Here is a 22692-nt window from a genome sequence, read left to right on the forward strand (position 1 = left end):
ACTGAATAACAGCAATGAATTTATTCATCCTTCCTTCCTCCCTTTCTGCACACCATTTTACCCCCTACCCAATAAATAAATAAAAACAGTAAAAACAAACACAACTACCATGAACAACAATAACCACAACAACAAAAACACATTTCAGGGCTGGGAATGTGGCCTAGTGGTAGAGTGCTTGCGTCATATACATGAAGCCCTGGGTTAGATTCCTCAGCACCACATATACAGAAAAAGCCAGAAGTGGCACTGTGGCTCAAGTGGTAGAGTACTAGCCTTGAGCAAAAGCAAGCCAAGGACAGTGCTCAGGCCCTGAGTTCAAGCCCCAGGACTGGCAAAACAAAAACAAAACACATTTCCTGGAGTTCATTTCAATAAATAGTATTTTAAAGGTTCAAAGAAGCTACACCTTTGCATTCCTCTTCTAATGGGTATCCTCTTTTAGTTTAGCTGTGTGTGAATGGTTAGAGTTCTGTATAGGTTATCATGCTATGTTTTCGTTCTAGCTTCCACATGTGAGAGAAACCATGCATTATTTGTTTCTCTGAGTTTGGCTTACCTCACTTAGCATGATTTGTTCTAGGTCCATCAATTTCACTGCAAATGACATAATCTTATTTTTTTCTAAGTAAAATTCTATTTTGTGTGTGTGTGTGTGTGTGTATCATATTTTATTGATCCATTCATCTGTTGTAGGGCATCTGGGATGTTTCCAAAACTTGGCTATTTTACAATTTCGCTGGTCATTTGGGTTGCTTAAGGTTCTTTGCTGAAAAGTCAGCCACTTTGGGAAACAGATTATTTTATAACCCCTTTTAAAACAAACAGAATCCAGGTCTATGAATACTGCTTTGATTTAAAATAATAGGATTCTCCATGAAATCACTATAACCATGGATTTCATCTCAGCTTTCTGGCTTATTTCTGTTGTTCAATGGATTACAAAAGTAACTAGTATCAGAATAGCTAGATGGTAGTAAATGTTCTGTGATTTATAAACTACCTGTCTTGAAAAGTCAGCTCTACAGTTTTCTTGTTTACAAAATAAAGGGTAAAATAAATCATTCTTTATACTTTTTTTCTAAAGCCAAAATGGGTCCCTCACATTCAAAGAACCAAAAGGAAAAACAAATTGTAAAAAGAAAATAACTACAGACACATGTTGATAAAGTTGAACTTGGACTAATTCATAAGCTAACTTTGAAAAGCTTCATACCATTGCCCTATTTAAAAAGCACAATCTAGAAGGTCTTACTGAACCTATGTTTTAAAGTTTGATGAAAGATAAATTAATCCATAAGATTACCTCTCTTGACTGTTGAAGTGCATTCTTAGGAACTCGAAATCCATGGATGGTGTCATCAAAGCATTTGATAAAGAAGAGGCAGCTATCAGTGGATTTCACCTTAGATATAAAGCCAGTAAAACATAAATTCATTCACATAAAAAGGCTGACTCTCCCCAATGATATTTAAAGTTATACTGTAAGTCACATTCAAACTATAAAGCAAGAATAAGAAAAGGCATATCAATTACAAAGAAATATTACAATCTTATTTGCAGACATGATTATAGAAGACTCTGAGGACTGTATAAAATAGAACTAATAAGTAAATTTAGCAAAAATGAAGAGCATTAGGTGAATTATATTTAAAACATATTGTCAGGCGCCAGTTACTCACACTTGTAAACATAGCTACTCAGGAAACTGAGATATGAGGACTGGGTAGGAAAGTCTGTGACATTCTTTATTTCCAATTAATCAGCAAAAAGCCAGAAGTAGAGTGTGGCTGAAATGGTAGAGCACGAACCTTCAGCAAAGAATCTCAGAGACAGTACCCAGGCCTTGAGTTCAAGCCTCTAGACTAGAACACACACACACACACACACACACACACACAGAGAGAGAGAGAAAAAATTATATATACTAGCTGTAAGAAAACTATAGAAAATAAAAATGTCTACATCCATTTATAATAATTTCAAAAAATAATTTATTAAAATAATTTACTAAAATAGTAAGATTAGGGGCTGGGAATTAGCGGTAGAGTGCTTGCCTAGCACACATGAAGCCCTAGGTTTGATTGCTCAGCACCAGATAAACAGAAAAAGTTGGAAGTGGTGCTGTGGTTCAAGTGGTTGAGTGCTAGCCTTGAGCAAAAGGAAGCCAGGGACAGTGTTCAGACCCTGAGTTCAAGAATGAGGACTGGCAAAAAAAAAAAAAAATAGTAAGACTAAATTTTATAAAATACTAAGAAAAAGACTGTAAAAAGAAATTAAAAGAGACTTCAACAAATGAAGGCATACATACACAAATTTAGAGATGTCAATATTGCTTCATTAGCAAGAAAACCCACCACAATTGGACTTACAGATTTAAGACAATCTAAATCAAAACAAGTATTCATAACACTTAAAAATGACCAGATAAACTGCTAGTGAATTAAATTAGAAACCAACAAAGAAAATGTGAAATTAATAAATAGTTTACAATGAAATGACATCCCTCCAAGTCCAAAGGTAAAAGAAAAATAAAAGAAAATCACAAAATACCTTGGGCTGAAATAAAAGCACTAAATATAAAAGGATGATATACAAATGGCCAAACATTCTCTTATTCTAATTCATAAAAACATTCAATTCTATTCTATTCATTCATTCTATTCTATTCATTCTATTCATAAAAACATTCTCTTATTCTAATTCTCTGTTTTCCTCTCCCTCTTTGTCTTTCCCCTCCACCACACAGACACATACAGACAGACAGACACAGACACACATAAACACTATACATATCTTGGTATATGTATACACACGCACACACCTCTAGAATGTTAAAAGATCTGTATATATGTTTTTGGAATCACTCATTTCTCATACCACAATATGTGGAGATAACAGTTTATTTAAATATAGTATGTGTGTATATATACATACATACATATATAAGATGGATATTCTGTATTTGTTCTTGAATATTAAATATACAAAGGTGCTTTCTATACCATCCCAAAAAATATTAGAATGTTTTTACATGTGATTTGGGGTAATCAATTGTGCAACTGATTTCCCAGTTTGCATAAAGACATGTACTCATCTTACCGTGCACACTGCTTGAGTCAGGTGTTTGCATCCCTGGCGATAAACATTATGGACTGCGTCAGGCCTTTAAGTTAAATAGTAAGTTATCAAGACAAAAGAAATGAGGTAAGTAAAATTTTTTTAATATTTCAAAATTAAGATACTGAAATTTAGTAAGGATAATACTTACTGTTTCCTATACCATGAAAGGACTCCATGTTCTAACACTACCCAGAACAATCTCCAGCCAAAAAATCTTGAACTCTAAAAGAAAAATGATTTCCCAAGCTGACCCAACTAAATTCCAATGACCAATAAAAAAATAAGTTCTGAAAGTTACGTCTGAGTCCTTCATCTAGTCAGCAGTAGCAAATGTCCAGACATAAGATTTGGTAAAAGGTAAAGTAATAAAATCACATCACTCACTAGAGAGAAATGTCATACTGATAAAATCAGTGACGAATGCATATCAACAATACTGCTCAGAAATATTTATAAATATAGCGGTTGTGGGCTTCAAATCTAATTTCCTCTAAGGAATGAAAGAAACATGCTCTAAATTTTATACAGTAGGGGCTGGGAATATGGCCTAGTGGTAAAGTGCCCGTCTCGTATACATGAAGCCCTGGGTTTGATTCCTCAGCCCCACATACATAGAAAAAGCCAGAAGTGACGCTGTGGCTCAAGTCACCGAGTGCTAGCCTTGAGCAAAAATAAGCCAGGGACAGTGCTCAGACCCTGAGTCCAAGGTCCAAGACTGGAAAAAAAAAATTTATACAATACAAACGTATGTGTCACAAATATACAGAGGGATTGCTTGCAAATGCAAATCAAGTTTTCTAAGACAGCTAAGTCTTTTTTTATATATATATATTTTTTTATTATTAATTGAACATAAATTTTTTTACAAGGTGTTGTGCAAAGAGGGTGCAGTTACATAGTAGGGCAGTGTGTACATTTCTTGTGATATCTTACAACCTGTTTTTCCATCCCTTGTCTAGGTCAGGTAGACCCATATGCAATATACAATGTATCAAGCACATATACAGTGTTCACAGACTTGGTCTCTACTGTCTCTCCGTCTCCCTTTGTTAACAGTCATATATCAGGGAGATCATGCCCCTTTGTTTTCTGTGTTCTAGGCTTGTCTCGCTCAACATTATTTGTTCGAGTTCTGACCATTTCCCTGCGAATAACAATATTTCACCATTCCTAATCGCTATGTAGTATTCCATTGTGTATAAGTACCATATTTTTTGGATCCATTCGTCTGTGGAGGGGCATCTGGGTTGTTTCCATATTTTGGCTATTGTGAATTGTGCCGCGATAAACATGGAAGTACAAATGTCTTTTTGATATCTTGGGACTTGCTGTTTAGGATAGATGCCTAGGAGTGGTATGGCTGGGTCATAGGGTAGGTCTATATTGAGCTTTTTGAGAAACCTCCATACTGTTCTCCAAAGTGGTTGTACTAATTTGCACTCCCACCAACAATGGAGAAGGGTTCCTCTTTCCCCACAGCCCCTCCAGCATTTGTTGTTTCCTGAGTTCAGAGTATAGGCCATTCTAACTGGGGTGAGGTGGTATCTCAGGGTTGTTTTTATTTGCATTTCCTTTACTACCAGGGATGTTGAGCATTTCCTCATGTGTTTCTTTGCCATTTTTATATCTTCTCTTGTGAAGTCTCTCTTTAGCTCTTTTGCCCATTTCCTAATAGGTTTATTGGGCTTGGAGGGGCTTAGTTTTTTGAGTTCTCTGTTGATGACAGATATCAGGCCTTTGTCTGTTGCTGTGCTGGTAAATATCCTTTCCCATATCATTGGCTGTCTTTCTATTTTGGTGGCTATGACCTTAGCTGTGCAGAAACTTTTTAATTTGTAGTAGTCCCATTTGTTGAGTCTTTCCCCTATTTGTTGTGCCCCTGGGACTATATTCAGGAAGTTCCTTCCTGTGCCTATAAGTTCTAGTGTCTTTCCTACTCTGTCCTTCAGTAGTTTCAAGGACTCAGGTCTGATATTGAGGTCCTTGATCCATTTTGAGTTGATCTTGGTGCATGGTGATAGGCTTGGGTCTACTTTGAGTTTTCTGCATATGGCTGCCCAGTTCTCCCAGCACCAGTAGTTGAAGAGGCTATGTTTATTCCATTTTATGTAAGACAGCTAATTCTAAAAAATAATACAAGCTCAAAATTTCTTGGGGCTGGAGATAATGGCCTAGTGGCAAGAGTGCTTGCCTTGTATACATGAGGCCCTGGGTTCAATTCCCCAGCACCACATATACAGAAAAGGGCCAGAAGTGGCGCTGTGGCTCAAGTGGCAGAGTGCTAGCTTTGAGCAAAACAGAAGCCAGGGACAGTGCTCAGGCCCTGAGTCCAAGGCCCAGGACTGGCAAAAAAAAAAAAAATTTCTTTAGCATATCATTGGGTTATATCCTCGTAAACCCATTATAAATTGAAAATATAAGTTAAAAAAAACACAAGAGCCAAAGATGTAGCTTACTGGTAGAACATTTGCCTAGCATGTATGGAGGCCTATGTTTAATTCCAGTAACTGGATAGGGGAGGGGCACAGAAAAAGCAATTATACATGGCTTAGCCTTACCTATCTTAAATCTGATTAGAACCCTTGCATTAGCCTTGGAAGAGCTATTTTATAAAGTCTATTTTGCAATGTAGTGTAAAGTATCTCATACATATATATCTACATGAAGTCACAAAGGGATGCAAAAACACGGAGTGGGAGAGTGTCTGCTTAGTATGTGCAAGGCCTTGGATTAAATCCCCAGCACCATAACAATACAAAGTTGAAAACATAAAACACATTATCCAAAAAATGGTGGCAATTCATAGCCTATATAGTCTCGGTTATTTACCTTGTGATCACACAGATAAAGATGACTGGGAGCTGCAGCTCACCACCACTGTCCAGTATCACAAAATGTTATCGCATCATTTATCATTAGCCCACAAAAAGATCATAATTCAGAATTCAAAGTGTGTTTCCACTGAATCCATGTCCTTTTCAACTATTATAAACTTAGACCTATTAAATGGTTGAATGGAACAACAATATGTGGTATATATACACAACTGAATTTTACTGATCTGTTAGAAAGAACGATATTGTAACATTTGGTTAAAAAGTGGGGGGAGGACTGGGAAGGTGGCTTAGTGGTACAGTGCTTGCCTAGCATGCATGAAGCCCTGGGTTCGATTCCTCAGTACATACATAGAAAAGGCCAGAAGTAGCACTGTGGCTCAAGTGGTAGAGTGCTTGCTTTGATCAAAAGAAGCTCTGGGATAGTGCATAGGCCCTAAGTTCAAGCCCCAAGACTGGCAAAAAAAAAAGTAGAAAGGCCTAGAAACAATTATGTTAAGTGAAATAAGTGAGGCTCAGAGAGACAAAGGATCCATGCTTTCCCTTATATGTGGAAGCTAGATTTAGCTTATAAACTTTAAATACATTGGGTGGTATGCAAGTATATACAAATGTATTAACTGATATATGGTAGATCTCAAATAGTGTAATTACTTAGAAAGCCAAAATGAGAGTTCAGCAAAATAAAATACCAGGAAGCAGGTACTAGAAAGGTATGGAGTGGGGCCAAGGGGAAAGAAGTTCAGGAATGAACAACAGAAGAGGGGAGAATGCAGTCAAGAATCCAATGTATATCCAACAAAATTAAGAAGAATAAGAGAGGGGGTGGAGAGGGAAGGGATGGGTGAGAATGTTGAAAGGGGTTGATCAAGATATACGGTATTTGTAGACTACTTTTTAAAATGACAAGTTCTTTGTACCACTACTTAAAGATAATGATTAAAGAAAAAAAATTATGCCAACCTACCTTCCAGAGAGGGCCTTCATACCGTTTCAGGGTTTTGTAGATGACCTATTGAAATATGTTTCATGAAGAACATAGGAATACATTTCAATCATTTAAATTTTTTTCTAGAAAATACTTTATGTTTAATCTATTACTACATACCTTATTACCAATAAGAACATGTTTCATTTCAGCACCCTGGGCAAGATCAAGAGGTTTTTGATCTATGTGAGATATAAGAGAAAAAGCATAATGATTTAACTGTCTTATACAACTGATGCTGCAAATGGACCATATTACAACCCTTCATTCTTCTACCAACTACTCTTTCCCCCCATCACCCCATAAAAAACAAACAAACTGCTTATCAGAAGCTGCCATTCCATTTTTATGTTCTCCTTTTCGTAGCTTTAAGCCAGCAACCCAGTTTAACTTCAGAACAAAGTCACTACTTTAGTTCTCTCTACTAGTTTTCCATGACTAATAAAAGAAATTGCCACAAACTTTGCAGTTTAAAACAATCTAAACTTGTAGTTCATGTTATTTAAACTTTAATTCTTTATATTCCAGGTAATTACCCTTTTATCTGATACCCTTTTATCTAATACTAATAAAAAGGTTAATTACCTGGAACATAATAACTGGTATATACTAGTAAATTTTTTATCTTCCTAGGTTGTCACCATTTAGACACTATAGATTCAGTGATGAAGAAGACAGACCAAATTGTGGAAGGGAGGAAAGAGTGAAAAATAAAGGCACAGCAGCAGGCACCAGTGGTGGATGCCTGCAATCCTAGCTACTCAGGAAGCTTAGATCTGAGGATCATGGCTCAAAGCCAGCACAGGCAGAGAAGTTTATGAGTATCTTATTTCCAATAAACCATCAAAAAGCAAGAAGTAGAGCTGTGGCTCAAGTGATATAATGCCAGATTGGGCAAAAAAGCTAAGGAATAATGAATGCCCATGCACTGAGTTCAAGCCCCAGACCATACATACATAGCAAATAATAAATCATGGTATGCTGAGAGTCTTTATATGAAAGATTACACAAAACATGAATAGGAACTGATATGGAAAGCAAGGAACATTGACATAAAGGGGAAGGGCATTACAGCAGAGAACAGCTAACACAAAGTCCTGGGGTAGAACAAGTTAATAGGCAAGACATAAAGTCAGGGAGGACATACTAGTAAGCACTTTCTTTATAAGAGCCAGATGTGTGTAACACTAATACAAGGAGCTTGGATCTTATTCTAAACATGCCAGAAAGCCCATGAAGGGTTTGACTAGAAGAGTAAAACCTGAATTATAATTAAGTCTCTTGAAGTGATTATAAAAAATTCCATAATTGGCCAAATAAGCAACTTTACAATATTAAAAAAATAATACCACTGTACTTATGTCTTTTAATTGCTCAACTGAGATACAAAGTCACATACCATGCAATTCACTAACTTGCACAATTAGTTTTGAGTATGTTCACAGAGTTGTATGAGTATCACATGGTTGGTTGAGTTTTGTTGTTGTTGTCAGTTGTGGGGCTTGAACTCAGGGCCTGAGTACTGTCCCTGAGCCTCTAGCACTCTACCACTTGAACCACAGTGCCACTTCTAGTTTTTGATTGGTTATTTGGAGATAAGAGTCTCACAGGGACTTTCCTGCCGGTTTTGAACTATGATCCTCAGATCTTAGCCTCCTAAGTAGCTAGGATGACAGGCATGAGCCACTGATGCTTAGCTAAAAGCTTCTTAAAAAATGATCATGTAAGCCAGGCACCAGTGGTTCACATCTGTAATCCTACTTAGAAGGATGAAATCTGAGGATCATGGTTCAAAACTAGCCCATGCAGGAAAGTTCATAAGACTCTTACCTCCAAAAAAAATTACCCAAAAGGCCAGAAGAGGAGCTACAGGTCAGGTGTCACATACTAGCCTTGAGCAAAAATCACTGAGTGACAGTGCCCAAGTCCCGATCTCAAGGCCTAAGACTGGCACACATACACACACACTAAGGAGCTCTTTATCTCTGATTCATAAACTCAGTTATTTACAGATGAACAATGTGATAGTTGTACATCTCTGTGAACATACTCAAAACTGACTGTGCGAGTTAAACTAGCAAATTGCATGGTATGTGAATTTGTACACAATTAAAAAATAAAAGCAAAGTGGTATTATCTTGTTGTAGTAATTTCTCAAAATCATGAAGTTGCTAATTTGGCCAGTTATAGATCTTTTTTTAATCACTTTAACAAACTTAATTATAAGTCAGGCCTTATTCTTCTATTTCAAACCCTTCAGTGGCTTTCTGTCATGATTAGAATAAAACTCAAACTACTTGTACTAGTTTATTCTATTTTTCAAGCTTTGATAATTTTCGTTATGATATCTTTTTTAAAAGCTCATTGTGGCTGGTGGTGAAAAATGGCTTGTAAATGTGGGCAGAAGAAAGCAGACATTAGTTACTAAGTGGCAGCAACAATGTAGGTCAAAAACAATGGTAACTTAAAGGCTCAGTAGTAAAAACAAAAGCCAGTTTTTAATATGGAAAGAGGCACATGGGGTTAAGATTTAGATTTACAGAAGTGCTATGTGATCATTAGTTATTTAGTGAGAGAATAAAACTATTTTAAATGTTAACTGATAAATTTCTAAGCAGTTGAGGTGCTTTTTCTTGTTGGTTTTTTTTTTTAACCTAGCACACCAGATGACATAAAGATCTGCCAACTGTGTTTTTTTTTTTAATTCTATTTTGCAGAGTACTGGTGACAAACAATTTCTTTAAGCGAGAGAGAAAGATGATAATGTGATTTGTTTCACAGAATTCTGCCCTAATACCAAAAATAAATTCTGAGCTCTTGCCAACTTGATGAAATCTAAGAAGACAGCTTCATTTCTGGACTCAATGTCTAGTGTCTGGCATACATTAGGAATTCCATAAGGGCTGGGAATGTGGCTTAGCGGTAAAATGCTTGCCTAGCATGCATGAAACCCTGGGTTTGATTCCTCAGCACCACATAAACACAGAAGGCCAGAAGTGGCACTATGGCTCAAGAAGTAAAGTGCTAACCTTGAGCAAAAAGAAGGCCGGGGAAGTGCTCAGGCCCTGAATCCAAGCCCCAGAACTGGCAAACAAACAAACAAAAAAGAATTCAGTAAAATACTTGGAAGTAAATAGCCCCTCTTTCTACAAAAGCTTTATTATGATTTTAAAACTGTCCTACATTTCTTGTCAACCACAACAAAATAAAGTAAAAAGATGGGAATAATGAAATATGTTAAACTGTACATGATACTTATTTTCTGCTTAATGAAAAAAACTCATTAACAAGAGTGTCATTTCTCTTGAAGTTAATTTATATATGGTGTGATTTCAATTAAATCCCAAAAGAACTTTTCTAAGAACGTAAGAAAATTATCTTAAATGCTATCTGGAAGAACAAGCACATAAGATGTCAAAGAAAATCCTAAAAAGAAAAGGAGCTACAAAAACTTTATCAGATATTAAAATGCAATACTAGAAATGAAAGAAACAGATGAGGCAATTAAAAAGCATGGGAACAAAAAAAATAAGTTATTAGAATATATGAGAGTCATAACAGACAAAAGGAACACCTCCTGGATTAAATGTCTAAACAGTATCAATTTGGAACTCATCAATTTTCCTGTTCAAAACAGTCCAGCTATAGTGACAATAGAGCAAACAACTCATCTCTCTCCGTACTTGCCTTACTCTATGTAGGCAGAGCTTTTTTCTTTCTCAAACATGAAAAGCACTTTCAACTAGCTTTTCGTGAATGTTCTTTAGCCAGGTTCTTCAGGGCTTAGTTCTTCACTCAATTCAGTTTTTTATTCAAAGCCACTTCGGGAAGCCTTTCCCTTATATCCTTCTCAATGCACTTGAACTAGGTGCTCATAAGACTAGGTTAGGAGGATCAGCTGAACTCAGAATAGGCAATGTAGTAAGACTCTTACCTGAACATATAAACATACATACCTATGTACGTACATATACATATATAAGCTACAAGAGCATGGGGCCTGTTGGTCTGTTAGCTGTTAAGTCTCCCACTTTTAAGACAGTTATCCTAACAGAGCAGAAGCTTAGTATCTGCTGAACAAATGTGATTAGAGGTAAGCTAATAGCAGGAAATGAAATAGGCTGATCTTCTACCTAAAACTAGAAAAAAAATCAAAAGAGGAAGACAGTCTTATCACCAAGTCATTTTCTGAGTGAGAAAAATATCTTTTTATATGAAGTATACAGAAGATGAAGAAGCCATGAAAACTACACATTAGGGAGCAACATAGAAAAAACTGGTGCTTGATAAAAAGTAGGATTTAATATGTTGACTCTCTTTACAACTTACAAACTAAAAGAAGTTCACACTTTTAAAGTGCTAGCCCATACCTCACTCACAATTCCCTGAGCATTTCCTCTCCCTTTCTCAGGAAGTCCCAGTAGAAACGTTTGTCTCTCATGTTCTAGCCCCCAAAGAACCTAGTGACTATACCAGGGACAGATACAAATACAAGTGAATGCTGTCAGTACCTTCTGCTGAAATTTAATACAGAGGTTAGGAGACTGTGGTCTATTTAGTAGAGTTATAAGATACCCATCTTACATTATATGTGGCAAAAAAAAACACTGGTATGTTAAGAGATATGGTCTGTTCTAAGATTTATTTCAAGTTACAAGTTGAATGAGGGGCAGATATCTTGGTTCATAAATCCCTCCCATTTGATTTCCTACCATTTCCTGGTTTGGAGTATCATGAGACATCCATATTTTTTTTCTCATTTGTTGTGGATGATACCCACTGCCTCACATATGCTAGGTAAGCACTCCACCACTGAGCTAACATCTCTACCTCTATAATTTATTTTTATATTTCAGCTTTATTTTTTTATTTTTTGGCAGTACTGGGGTTTGAACACAGGTCTTTGTTTTTACTACAATGCTCCAGAATAACAGTGGTTATGTTAGGGTAATCTGTGGGATTTTTTTTTCTATTTTTAAAACTTTCTATAATACAGGTTTTACTGTTATAATCCTTTTTAATTATGCCTTTTCAGAAAGTGTCATCTACATGATCCTATACCTAAAGAACCCCATAGACTCTACCCCTAAGCTACTAAAGCTGATCCAAAACTGTATCTGTAGCTTCTACTATTGATGTATTGAAAGTAGTTACAACTGTGATATAACAATCGTTTCCATTACATGGAGTTCATTTCACTTAGCATCATCTTATGTGATCATAAAGTTATAGCTATTGGGCTCTTGTGATCCTCTGCTGTGACTTGCCTAAACCTGTGCTAATTATTCCCAATAAGGGAGACCATAGAGTCCATGTTTCTTTGGGTCTGGCTCACTTCACTTAGTATAATTTTTTCCAAGTCCTTCCATTTCCTTACAAATGGGGCAATGTCATTCTTTCTGATAGAGGCATAAAATTCCATTGTGTATATATACCACATTTTCCTGATCCATTCGTCTACTGAGGGGCATCTGGGTTGGTTCCAGATTCTCGCTATGACAAATTGTGCTGCGATGAACATTGTTGTGCTGGTGGCTTTACTGTGATTCTGTTTGTGGTTTTTTGGATAGATACCCAAAAGTGGGGTTGCTGGGTCATAGGGGAGTTCTATATTTAGCCTTCTGAGGAATCTCCATACTGCTTGCCAGAGTGGCTGAACCAGTTTACATTCCCACCAACAATGAAGTAGGGTTCCCTTTTGGCCACATCCCCTCCAACAATTGTTATTGTTAGTTTTCTTGATATATGACATTCTTACTGGGCTGAGATGGAATCTCAATGTTGTTTTGATTTGCATTTCTTTTATGGCCAGTCATGTAGAGCACTTTTTCATATGTCTCTTGGCCATTCTCATTTCCTCATCAGAGAAGTCTCTTTGTAAGTCTTTAGCCCACTTGATGAGGGGGCTATTGGTTCTTTGCGGTTTTGTTTTGGAGGAAGGTAATTTTTTTAGTTCTGCATATATTTTAGATATTAGGCCTTTGTCTGTTGAATGGCCGGTAAAGATCTTCTCTCAGTCTGTGGGCTTTCTGTTTATCTTGCGAGCTATGTCTTTTGCCATGCAGAAGCTCTGCAGTTTGATGCAGTCCCATTTGTCCAACCTTTCTTTGATTTGTAGCCTTTTTGGGTCTTTGTTAAGGAAGTTCCGTCCTGCACCAAGGAGCCCAAGTGTTTCTCCTACTCCTTCCTTTAGTGTTTTCAGGGTGTCTATTTTGATTTCGAGGTCTTTAATCCATTTGGAATTGATTTTGGTGCAGAATGATATATAAGGATCTAGTTTTAGTTTGTTGCATGTGTTGAACCAGTTTTGCCAGCACCATTTGTTAAAGAGGCTATCTTTTTTCCAAACTATTGTTTTAGCTGCTTTATCAAAGATTAAGTAGGGGCTGGGGATATAGCCTAGTGGCAAGAGTGCCTGCCTCGGATACACGAGGCCCTAGGTTCGATTCCCCAGCACCACATATACAGAAAATGGCCAGAAGCCGCGCTGTGGCTCAAGTGGCAGAGTGCTAGCCTTGAGCGGGAAGAAGCCAGGGACAGTGCTCAGGCCCTGAGTCCAAGGCCCAGGACTGGCCAAAAAAAAAAAAAAAAAAAAAAAAAAGATTAAGTAGGTGTAGTCTGTGGGTTCATTTCTGGGTCTTCAATTCTGTTCCATTGCTCTTCAGCCTTGTTCCGGTGCCAATACCAAGCTGTTTTTATTACTATAGCCTTATAATACAGCTTGAAGTTTGGTATTGTAATTCCTCCAGCACTGTTCTTTCTGCTTAGGATTGATTTTGCTATTCTAGGTCTTTTATTGTTCCATATGAATTTCTGGACTGCGTCCTGTATTTCATTAAAAAATGGTGTTGGGAAATTAATGGGTATTGCATTGAATTTGTAGATAGCCTTTGACAATATTGCCATTTTGATTATATTAATCCTCCCAATCCAGGAGCATGGGAGGTTTTTCCATTTCCTTAGTTCTGACTTAATTTCGTTTTTCAAGCTTTTAAAGTTCTCATCAAAGAGGTCTTTCACTTCTTTGGTTAACGTTATTCCTAGGTATTTTATGTTTTGGGGGGCTATTGCAAAAGGAGTTGCTTTCCTGATTTCAGCCTTGGTCTTTGGGATGTTAGCATAGAGAAAGGCCGTTGATTTTTGAGGGACTATTGGTGCTGTTCTTGTATCACCTTCCTGTGGCTGTATCTACACTATCTCTGTAATCTTATCTGAGTATATCAGAAACTGTCTATACTGGTTTTAGAACTAGGAAATTGAAAGGGAATACCAAAATCGAGAGACACAGGGTAAAAAAAGACAAACAGCTACAAAAGCAATACTTGCAAAACTGTTTGGTATAAGTGAACTGAACACCTCATGGGGGGAAAGGGAAAGGGGGAGGAGAGAGGGGGGAATGAGGGATGATGTAACAAACAGTACAAGAAATGTATCCAATGCCTAACGTATGAAACTGTAACCTCTCTGTACATCAGTTTGATAATAAAAATTTGAAAGAAAAAAAAGTGTCATCTTAACCTTATTAAGAATACTGTAACAAGCAGTGATCCTAGTTTGCCTGTAATCCTAGCTACTCAGAAGATGGAGATCAGGAAGAGTATAGTTCAAGACTATGCAAAAAATTCACGAGACCCTGTCTCAATCAGTAAGAACTACATGTGGTGGCATGTGCCTATCACTCCAACTATGAAAGAAACAAACAGAAGGATTGCTATCCAGGCTGGCCTTATCCCCAAAATAAGCAAAACAAAAAAGGTTAAGGGTTGTGGCTCAAGCACCTGCCTAGAAAGTGCAAAGCCCTGAGTTCAAATCTCAGTAGTACAAGCTGGACAACAGTAGCTCACATCTGTAATAGCTACTCAGGAGGCTGATATCTAAGGATCATGGTTTGAAGCCAGCCAGGGCAGGAAAGTCTTTGAGACTCTTATCACCAATTAACCACCAAAAAGCCAGAAGTAGCACTGTGGTAACAAAACAAAATGGTAGAACGCTAGCCTTGAGCAAAATAAGCTCAGGGACAGTGCCCAGGCACTGAGTTCAAACACTACAACTGACAAAAAAAAAAAAAATCCAGAACAGCGAATAAAATGTTTTTGCAATATCTTTTATTACTTTTATCTTTCTGTCTTTTACTGGCTTGGACTTCCAACACAATAGTAAAGATAAATCTAATTCCTGTAATTCCACTGTTAAGGTTTGTATTGCATAGTTAGGACTTTGAAGTACCTGTAATTTAGTAACTACGAAAAAGGGTACTAAGCTGGGTGCCACAGGTGTGGTTCTCATTGGCAATCCTAGCTACTCAGCAGCTGAGATCTGAAGATTGTGATTTCAGCCAGGCAGAAAAGTCCTAGAGACTTTTATTTTCAATTAAGCACCAAAAAAGAAAAAAAAAGCCAGAAGTTCTGGTGTGACTCAAGTGTCTCCCTGAGCAAAAAGTTCAGGGAAAGTGCCAGGGCCCTGAGTTCAAGCCCTAGGACTGGCACCAATAAAAAGGAGGGACTAAAATTACCCATTTCGAATGGTCCCAGAATAACTTACTCAATGTTTTTGCCATTTATGAAGCCCATGCATACAGGGTTTAATTCTAGCCTGCTCATGTACTCTGATCACCAACAATAAGATCTTGATGACAGATCTTATTCGTCATAATTTTGACTCTGTGCTAATTTCCAAATTTCTTTGTCCACTTAGTTTTCCATTAGCCTCAAACTTCTATTCCTGATTGCCTCACTAGATTTGTACAATAGATATTGCAAATTCAAAATGTCTTAACAAACATTCTCAGCAACTGCCACTCAGATACCTTCCCCTTATCAGGAACTAAAAACTGTTCCAGATGTTCTAGTCAAACACTGTCATCCTTGACTATCTCACATCCAAACCACCAAAAATTCCTCACACGGGGCTGGGGATATAGCCTAGTGGCAAGAGTGCCTGCCTCGGATACACGAGGCCCTAGGTTCGATTCCCCAGCACCACATATACAGAAAACAGCCAGAAGCGGCGCTGTGGCTCAAGTGGCAGAGTGCTAGCCTTGAGCAGGAAGAAGCCAGGGACAGTGCTCAGGCCCTGAGTCCAAGGCCCAGGAATGGCCAAAAAAAAAAAAAAAAAAAAAAAAATTCCTCACACTACTCTACCCTAGAAATTTAAAAAAATTTAAAGCACTGATTTAATTATCATCTTTACTGCCACCATCTTGACCCAAGTTAATATTGTCTCTCACTTATTCAAACACCCTCTTTATTGTTATTGTTCCTTCTTCCCTGCCCTCCTGTGGTCTGTTCTGCCTAACCCAGAGATAGAATTCTGTAACTGAAGCTAGGTGATATCAGAGCTGTGTTCTCAATTCTCCCTTCACATAAACATAAGCTCTATAAAACAGGGGATATGTGTCTGCTTTGTTTTCTTCATTCTTCTAGTCCCTGGTCCCTGTAACATAAATAGTATTTGGTGGATTTGCTAGATCAGTATATAAATAGTATTTGTTGGATTGAATGAATTCCTTAATTGCCACAGGTTCATAAGTCCTTTCATTTAGCAGAAGAAGATCTCAAGTTCTCTTCTTTAAAATTCTGACACTTGACTTTCCTAGCTAAATGTACAATCAGCTAGCCAAGTTCTCTGGAGACTCCAAATATTTCAGCTTGGAAAGGTTTGTATTTACAAAACAATTGAGAAGACCTGTTATTAGTCAATGATTTATTTCTTCCGAAACAAACATGTGAGCTTTCTCTACTTTGCGGGGCTTTTTTTGTTGTTGTTTTTTGTTTTTATTTTTGGTTGTGGAGCTTGAACTTGGGGCCTGGGTGCTGTCCCTGAGCTCTTTTGCTCAAGGTTAGAGCTCTAACACTTTGAGCCACTGCCCCACTTCCAGTTTTTGAATGGTTAATTGGAGTTAAGAGTTTCACAGGGACTTTTCTGCCTGGGTTGGCTTCAAACCATGATCCTCAGGTCTCAGTTTCCCAAGTAGCTAGGATTATAGGTGTGAGCCACCAGCATCTGGCTTCAGGTCTCCATTTATGTTCTCCAGTTCCTCTAAAAAATCTAGCATTGTTTATCAAATATTATTTGTTTTGTTAGAAAATTACTTTGTTCTATTACTATAAACTTTGTCCATTTTAATTTTTTTTTTTTACAATGAAAGCATCAAAGTCTTACTATTACCTTGCTCCTCAGTAACTTTAAATGCTTGAATTTCCCTCTGCCTAAAAATACTCCACTCCAGAGCTGGGATGTGACCCAGTGGTAGAGTACTTGCCTAGCATGTATGAGGCATGAACTAGGTCAGTCTCTAGTACCATGAATGGGAGAATTAAAAAAAAAAAAAACATAAAAAAGAACCTTCCCGACCCAACACCCCATCAAGAACCCAGCAAAACCAGCAGCCAGAAGCAGTGGAGAAATGCAGGAAAACAAAAAGGAGCCAAAAAGAAGAGCCGAAAACCTACAAGGAGCCAGAGAATCTACGGGGCACCCTCCCCCCACCAACCGACCCTGGCCGGAACAGAGCCAGGCTGGGAAAGGGGACCCGGCGATAGGCAGACTGACTGCTGGGAGCACAGAGTCCAGACAGCAGGACTCCACAGACACCAGGGAGAGTACGGGACCAAGACACACGGCGACAGCGGGAAGTTCAGGTCCACACCTGGAACGGACGTAAGCGACTGGGGAACCCAGCGGTGCAGAAGGGGAGAGCCGGGGACGCCACCACGACCTTTCGCCACACCCGAAGGACCAACAGGGCGCGGGACACACAATCCAGAACCAGTGAGTCCCCCATTACCCCCTCCCCCAACGGGAGACCAGCTATCAGAGACCCAAACCCTACAAAGAAGCTAGATCTCCCTCCCGCTCCCCACCCCGAGGGAACAAAGAACCCCCGAATCAGGCAGGAAGCTCCCCTCAGGCGCTGGGAAGTCACAGGAGTTTAGCAGGGGAAGGGAAGAGCAGCGCCAAGGCCGCCCAGTAGCCGGAACTGGCCGATCCGGCCCTGCCCCCTACCCAACAGGGGCAGGGGGACGGCCGACAGTGCAAGCCCCACCCGAGGCGCCTGGACCTTGCGGACTTTTACAACTACAATCACAGGCGCTGGTGGGCAATACCAGCACAGCAGGGACACCTGGACCTTATCACGCTCCCCCCCCTCGCAGCGGAGGTGCAGTCTGAGGGCGCTAACCCACGCCTGGACAGTGGATCCCACTGGGCCCCACACATACCGCCCCCCACAGCGGACTCGCTGGAAGGTGCAAGCACAACCCAGCAACCCGGGACTCGCTCTGGTAGGGGTACCCCGCTCAGGTGGACGGGGCCACAGCAGAAGCACCCGTTGTAGTGGGCGTACAGCGCACAGGTGGGCAGGGCCCCCGGCAACAGCGCCTGCTCTGGTAGGCTTACCCCGCTCAGGTGAGCGGGACCACAGCGGCAGCACCCACTCTGGTAGGCGCACCTACATAGTAGGGCAGAGCTCTCCATCTGCCCGTGCCCACTCAGTTTGGCGCATTTCACACAAGTGGGTGGGCCACACCTCAACAACACCGCCCCAAAGCGGTCCAAACAGGAAGATGAACTGCCTGAGAGGTGAGCTCCTCTGACCAAGACACAGAGTGGAAAAAAGAGCCAAAGAAGAGATAAGCCTCCACGCCACACTGAATCAGCGACCAACAAACCCCCAACAGGGACACGCTAGGGTCAGCACAGCACAGCACAGCACCAGGACACTGTCCTGCAGAGAAAAACACAGAACCTACTGGCCCCCAAGAGCAGGGAGAGTGACCACCTCAGCAACAACCGAGAAGGTCACGCTCACCCATTGGGAAGCAAGGTTCAAAGCCAAACCCAAACCCAGAGCCAGGACACCAGGACACAAGGCTCCCACTGACAGACCAGCAGGAATCAGCACAAAGCCAAACCAGGGAAGCCACCCACAGATCTCCACTTGAGCAAATCACAAAGAAATATAACACAGTTCATCAAAGGGCAAGCCAACTCACCAACTCCAAAAAGCAGCACGACTGAAGAGGAGATGGAGAATAAAAAAGCAAATGAGGCCATGTTAACAGAAATGATGGAAAGCGTCAGAAACGAAATCAGAAAACAATTCCAGGAGTTTAGAGTGGAAGTCTTGAAGGACATCCAGGATGCCAAGAAAGAAATGGAAGCAAAAATGGATACAATGCAAACTTCCGTTAACGAAGACCTTAACATCCTGAGAAGTGAAATGCATGAAAAAATAGATTTAAAATACAACTATTTAAAGGAAGAAATTTACACGATCAGAGCTGATCTGACAACCATAATTAGCTCTCTGACATCCATAAACTCCGCAATTGAATCCACAGCACAAAGAATTGACCATATGGAATCCAGAATCTCTCTCTTGGACGATGAAGCAGCCGACAACAACCAGAAAATTACCACACTCCAAGAAACAGTGAAGCTTCAGGGCAGACTAATCCAGGAACTAATGGACAAAGACAGGAGATATAATCTGCGCATAATTGGAATAGAAGAAGGAGCCGAGTACCAGAGCAGAGGGCTTCATCATATTTTCAATAAAGTTATTGCAGAAAACTTCCCCAATCTCACAAGGGACCCCATCCAGGTAAATGAAGCCTATAGGACACCTGGTAGGCCAGACCCCAGAAAAGCCACCCCAAGGCACATAATATTCAAGACTTCAGATCTCAAGAATAAAGAGCAAATTCTAAATGCAGCCAAAACGAAGAAAGAAATTTTCTGCAATGGGAAGAGGATCCGAATAACAGCAGACCTCTCCACACAAACCTAGCAAGCGCGAAGTGAGTGGAAGAACACCATCCAAGTTCTACAGGCCAACAATATGCAACCTAGAATTAAATATCCAGTGAAATTGGAGTTCACATTCAAAGGGAAAACCAGATCTTTCCATAGCAAAGAGGATCTAAAGGAGTATGTGAATAAAACACCAGCCCTGGGCTGGGATTATGGCCTAGTGGCAAGAGTGCTTGCCGCGTATATATGAGGCCCTGGGTTCAAGTCCCTAGCACCACATATACAGAAAATGGCCAGAGGTGGCACTGTGGCTCAAGTGGCAGAGTGCTAGCCTTGAGCAAAAAGAAGCCAGGGGCAGTGCTCAGGCCCCGAGTCCAAGCCCCAGCCAAAATAAATAAATAAATAAATAAAACAGCCCTACAGCGAATTCTAAGAGGGGAATCCCACCCAACAAAAATCGTACAGGACATACAGACAGAAACAGAAACAGAAAGAGGAGCTCACTAAAGACAAAAAAAAAAAAAAAAAGGAAAAAACAGCCCAACAAGAAAATAGAAGGAGAAAAAAACACTCATCCTTGATCTCTTTGAATATAAACGGTAAAAACTCTCCAATAAAGAGGAGCAGACTGGCAGAATGGATCCTCAAACAAAGAGTTGGCATCTGTTCTCTACAAGAGACCCACCTTAGAGCAAGGGACAAAAACAGGCTCCAAATGAAAGGATGGAGCAAGATCTTCCAAGCAAATGCACCTACCAAAACGGCAGGTGTAGCCATCCTGATCTCAGACAAGCTGGACTTTTCATTAAAATCAACTCAAAAAGACAAAGAAGGACACTACAGTTTAATACAAGGAAAAATCCAGAATCAAGACATTACGGTGATAAATGTATACTCACCGAACAAAAGAGGCCCTACATATGTCAAGCAAATTCTCACAGAACTACAGAACAAGATAGACCCAAACACAATCATAGTGGGAGACTTTAATACCCCACTCTCTCCAAGAGACAGATCCAACATCCAGAGGATCAGCAAAGGAGCTGAAGACCTAAGTAACACCATATCCCAAATGGATCTGACAGATCTATACAGAATCTTCCACCCTACAGAGACCCAATACACCTTCTTCTCAGCAGCCCATGGATCATACTCCAAAATAGACCATGTCATAGCCCACAAAAAGAACCTCAGCAAATATAAAAGTATTGATGTCATCCCATGTATTATATCTGACCACAGTGGATTAAAGGTAACCCTCAATAACAATGGTTACCACAGAGGCTATACACATTCTTGGAGGCCAAACCCCACACTATTATCCAACACTTGGGCCACAGACCAAATTAAAGATGAAATCAACAAATTCATAAGCTACAATGGTAATGAAAATACATCACAAAGAAACCTATGGGACACAGCTAAGGCAGTACTGAGGGGCAAGATCATTGCCCTCAGCACTCACATTAAAAGGATGGAAGCAGAGCAGGTGAATAACCTCACGATGAAACGAAAACAACTGGAGAAACAAGAAATGATTGAATCTAAAATGACTAGGAGGAGAGAGATCACAAAGATTAAAGAAGAGATAAATCTGATTGAAAATAGAAAGACCATTCAACAAATAAATAAGACTAAAATCTGGTTCTTTGAGAAAATAAATAAAATTGACAGACCCCTCGCAAGACATACAAAAAAAAAGAAGAGAAGAGACTCATATACGTAAAATCAGGGACTCCACCGGAAAAATTACAACAAGTACACACGATATTCAAACAATCATAAGGAACTATTTCCAGAACCTCTACTCAGTAAAAAACAATAATTTTACAGAAATGGATCAATTCTTAGAGAAGTATAAACTGCCCAAACTGAACCAAGAAGAAATAAATCAACTAAATAAACCAATAACTTACGGTGAGATACAGGGGGTAATCAAGAACCTCCCAACAAAGAAAAGCCCAGGCCCAGATGGATTCACCAAGGAATTATATAAAACCTTTAGTGAGGAGCTAATACCAATACTCCTCAAACTCTTCCGCGAAATAGAAACAGAGGGAGAAATCCCAAACTCATTCTACGAAGCCAATATCATACTCATTCCCAAACCAGGCAAAGACCCAACAAAAAAAGAGAACTACAGACCAATATCACTAATGAACACAGACACAAAGCTCCTCAATAAAATATTAGCTAACAGGATCCAGAAACTGATCAAGAAAATTATACATCATGACCAAGTCGGCTTCATCCCACAGTCACAAGGACGGTTCAACATCCCTAAATCAATCAACGTAATTCACCACATAAACAGAACTAAAATCAAGAATCACATTGTTATATCAGTCGATGCCCAAAAAGCCTTTGACAAAATACAACATCCATACTTATTAAAAGCTTTGGAGAGGGCTGGGAATATGGCCTAGTGGCAAGAGTGCTTGTCTCGTATACATGAAGCCCTGGGTTCGATTCCCCAGCACCACATATATAGAAAATGGCCAGAAGTGGCACTGTGGCTCAAGTGGCAGAGTGCTAGCCTTGAGCAAAAAGAAGCCAGGGACAGTGCTCAGGCCCTGAGTCCAAGGTCCAGGAATGGCAAAAAAATAAATAAATAAATAACTTTGGAGAGAACAGGAATAGATGGAACATTCCTCAAAACAATAAAAGCCATATACAACAGACCAACTGCTAAAATCATATTAAATGGAGAGAAACTTAAATCATTCCCCCTAAACTCAGGAACAAGACAAGGATGCCCACTCTCCCCACTTCTTTTCAACATAGTGCTGGAATCCCTAGCCATAGCAATAAGACAAGAGGAGGACATCAAAGGGATCCAGATCGGCAAGGAAGAAATCAAGTTATCCCTATTTGGAGACAACATGATCTTATATCTGAAGGACCCAAAAAACTCAGTACCCAAACTCCTACACCTAATAAACCATTTTGGCAAAGTAGCAGGATACAAAATCAATCCACAAAAGTCAGCAACTT

At 39.5% G+C, this 22692-nt stretch overlaps 1 protein-coding gene across 5 annotated transcripts in view; it reads right to left on the reverse strand.

Moving 5' to 3' along the window:
• Osbpl1a (oxysterol binding protein like 1A) overlaps nucleotides 1-22692 on the reverse strand; it is a 206796-nt gene that overhangs the window by 126126 nt on the left and 57978 nt on the right. For all 5 annotated transcript variants that reach the window (XR_007213389.1, XM_048363309.1, XM_048363310.1 and 2 more), the window contains 5 exons: nucleotides 7066-7127; nucleotides 6925-6969; nucleotides 3272-3345; nucleotides 3103-3166; nucleotides 1307-1405 (listed from right to left, as the gene is read on the reverse strand). Coding sequence is in view for 4 of the 5 variants with exons in the window: in XM_048363309.1 (XP_048219266.1) it covers nucleotides 1307-1405; nucleotides 3103-3166; nucleotides 3272-3345; nucleotides 6925-6969; nucleotides 7066-7127 (344 nt within the window). In the remaining variant the exon portion in view is untranslated. The remainder of the gene's footprint in view (nucleotides 1-1306; nucleotides 1406-3102; nucleotides 3167-3271; nucleotides 3346-6924; nucleotides 6970-7065; nucleotides 7128-22692) is intronic.

The sequence above is a fragment of the Perognathus longimembris genome, chromosome 15 (genome assembly GCF_023159225.1).
Source record: "Perognathus longimembris pacificus isolate PPM17 chromosome 15, ASM2315922v1, whole genome shotgun sequence".
Lineage (NCBI taxonomy): Eukaryota > Metazoa > Chordata > Mammalia > Rodentia > Heteromyidae > Perognathus > Perognathus longimembris.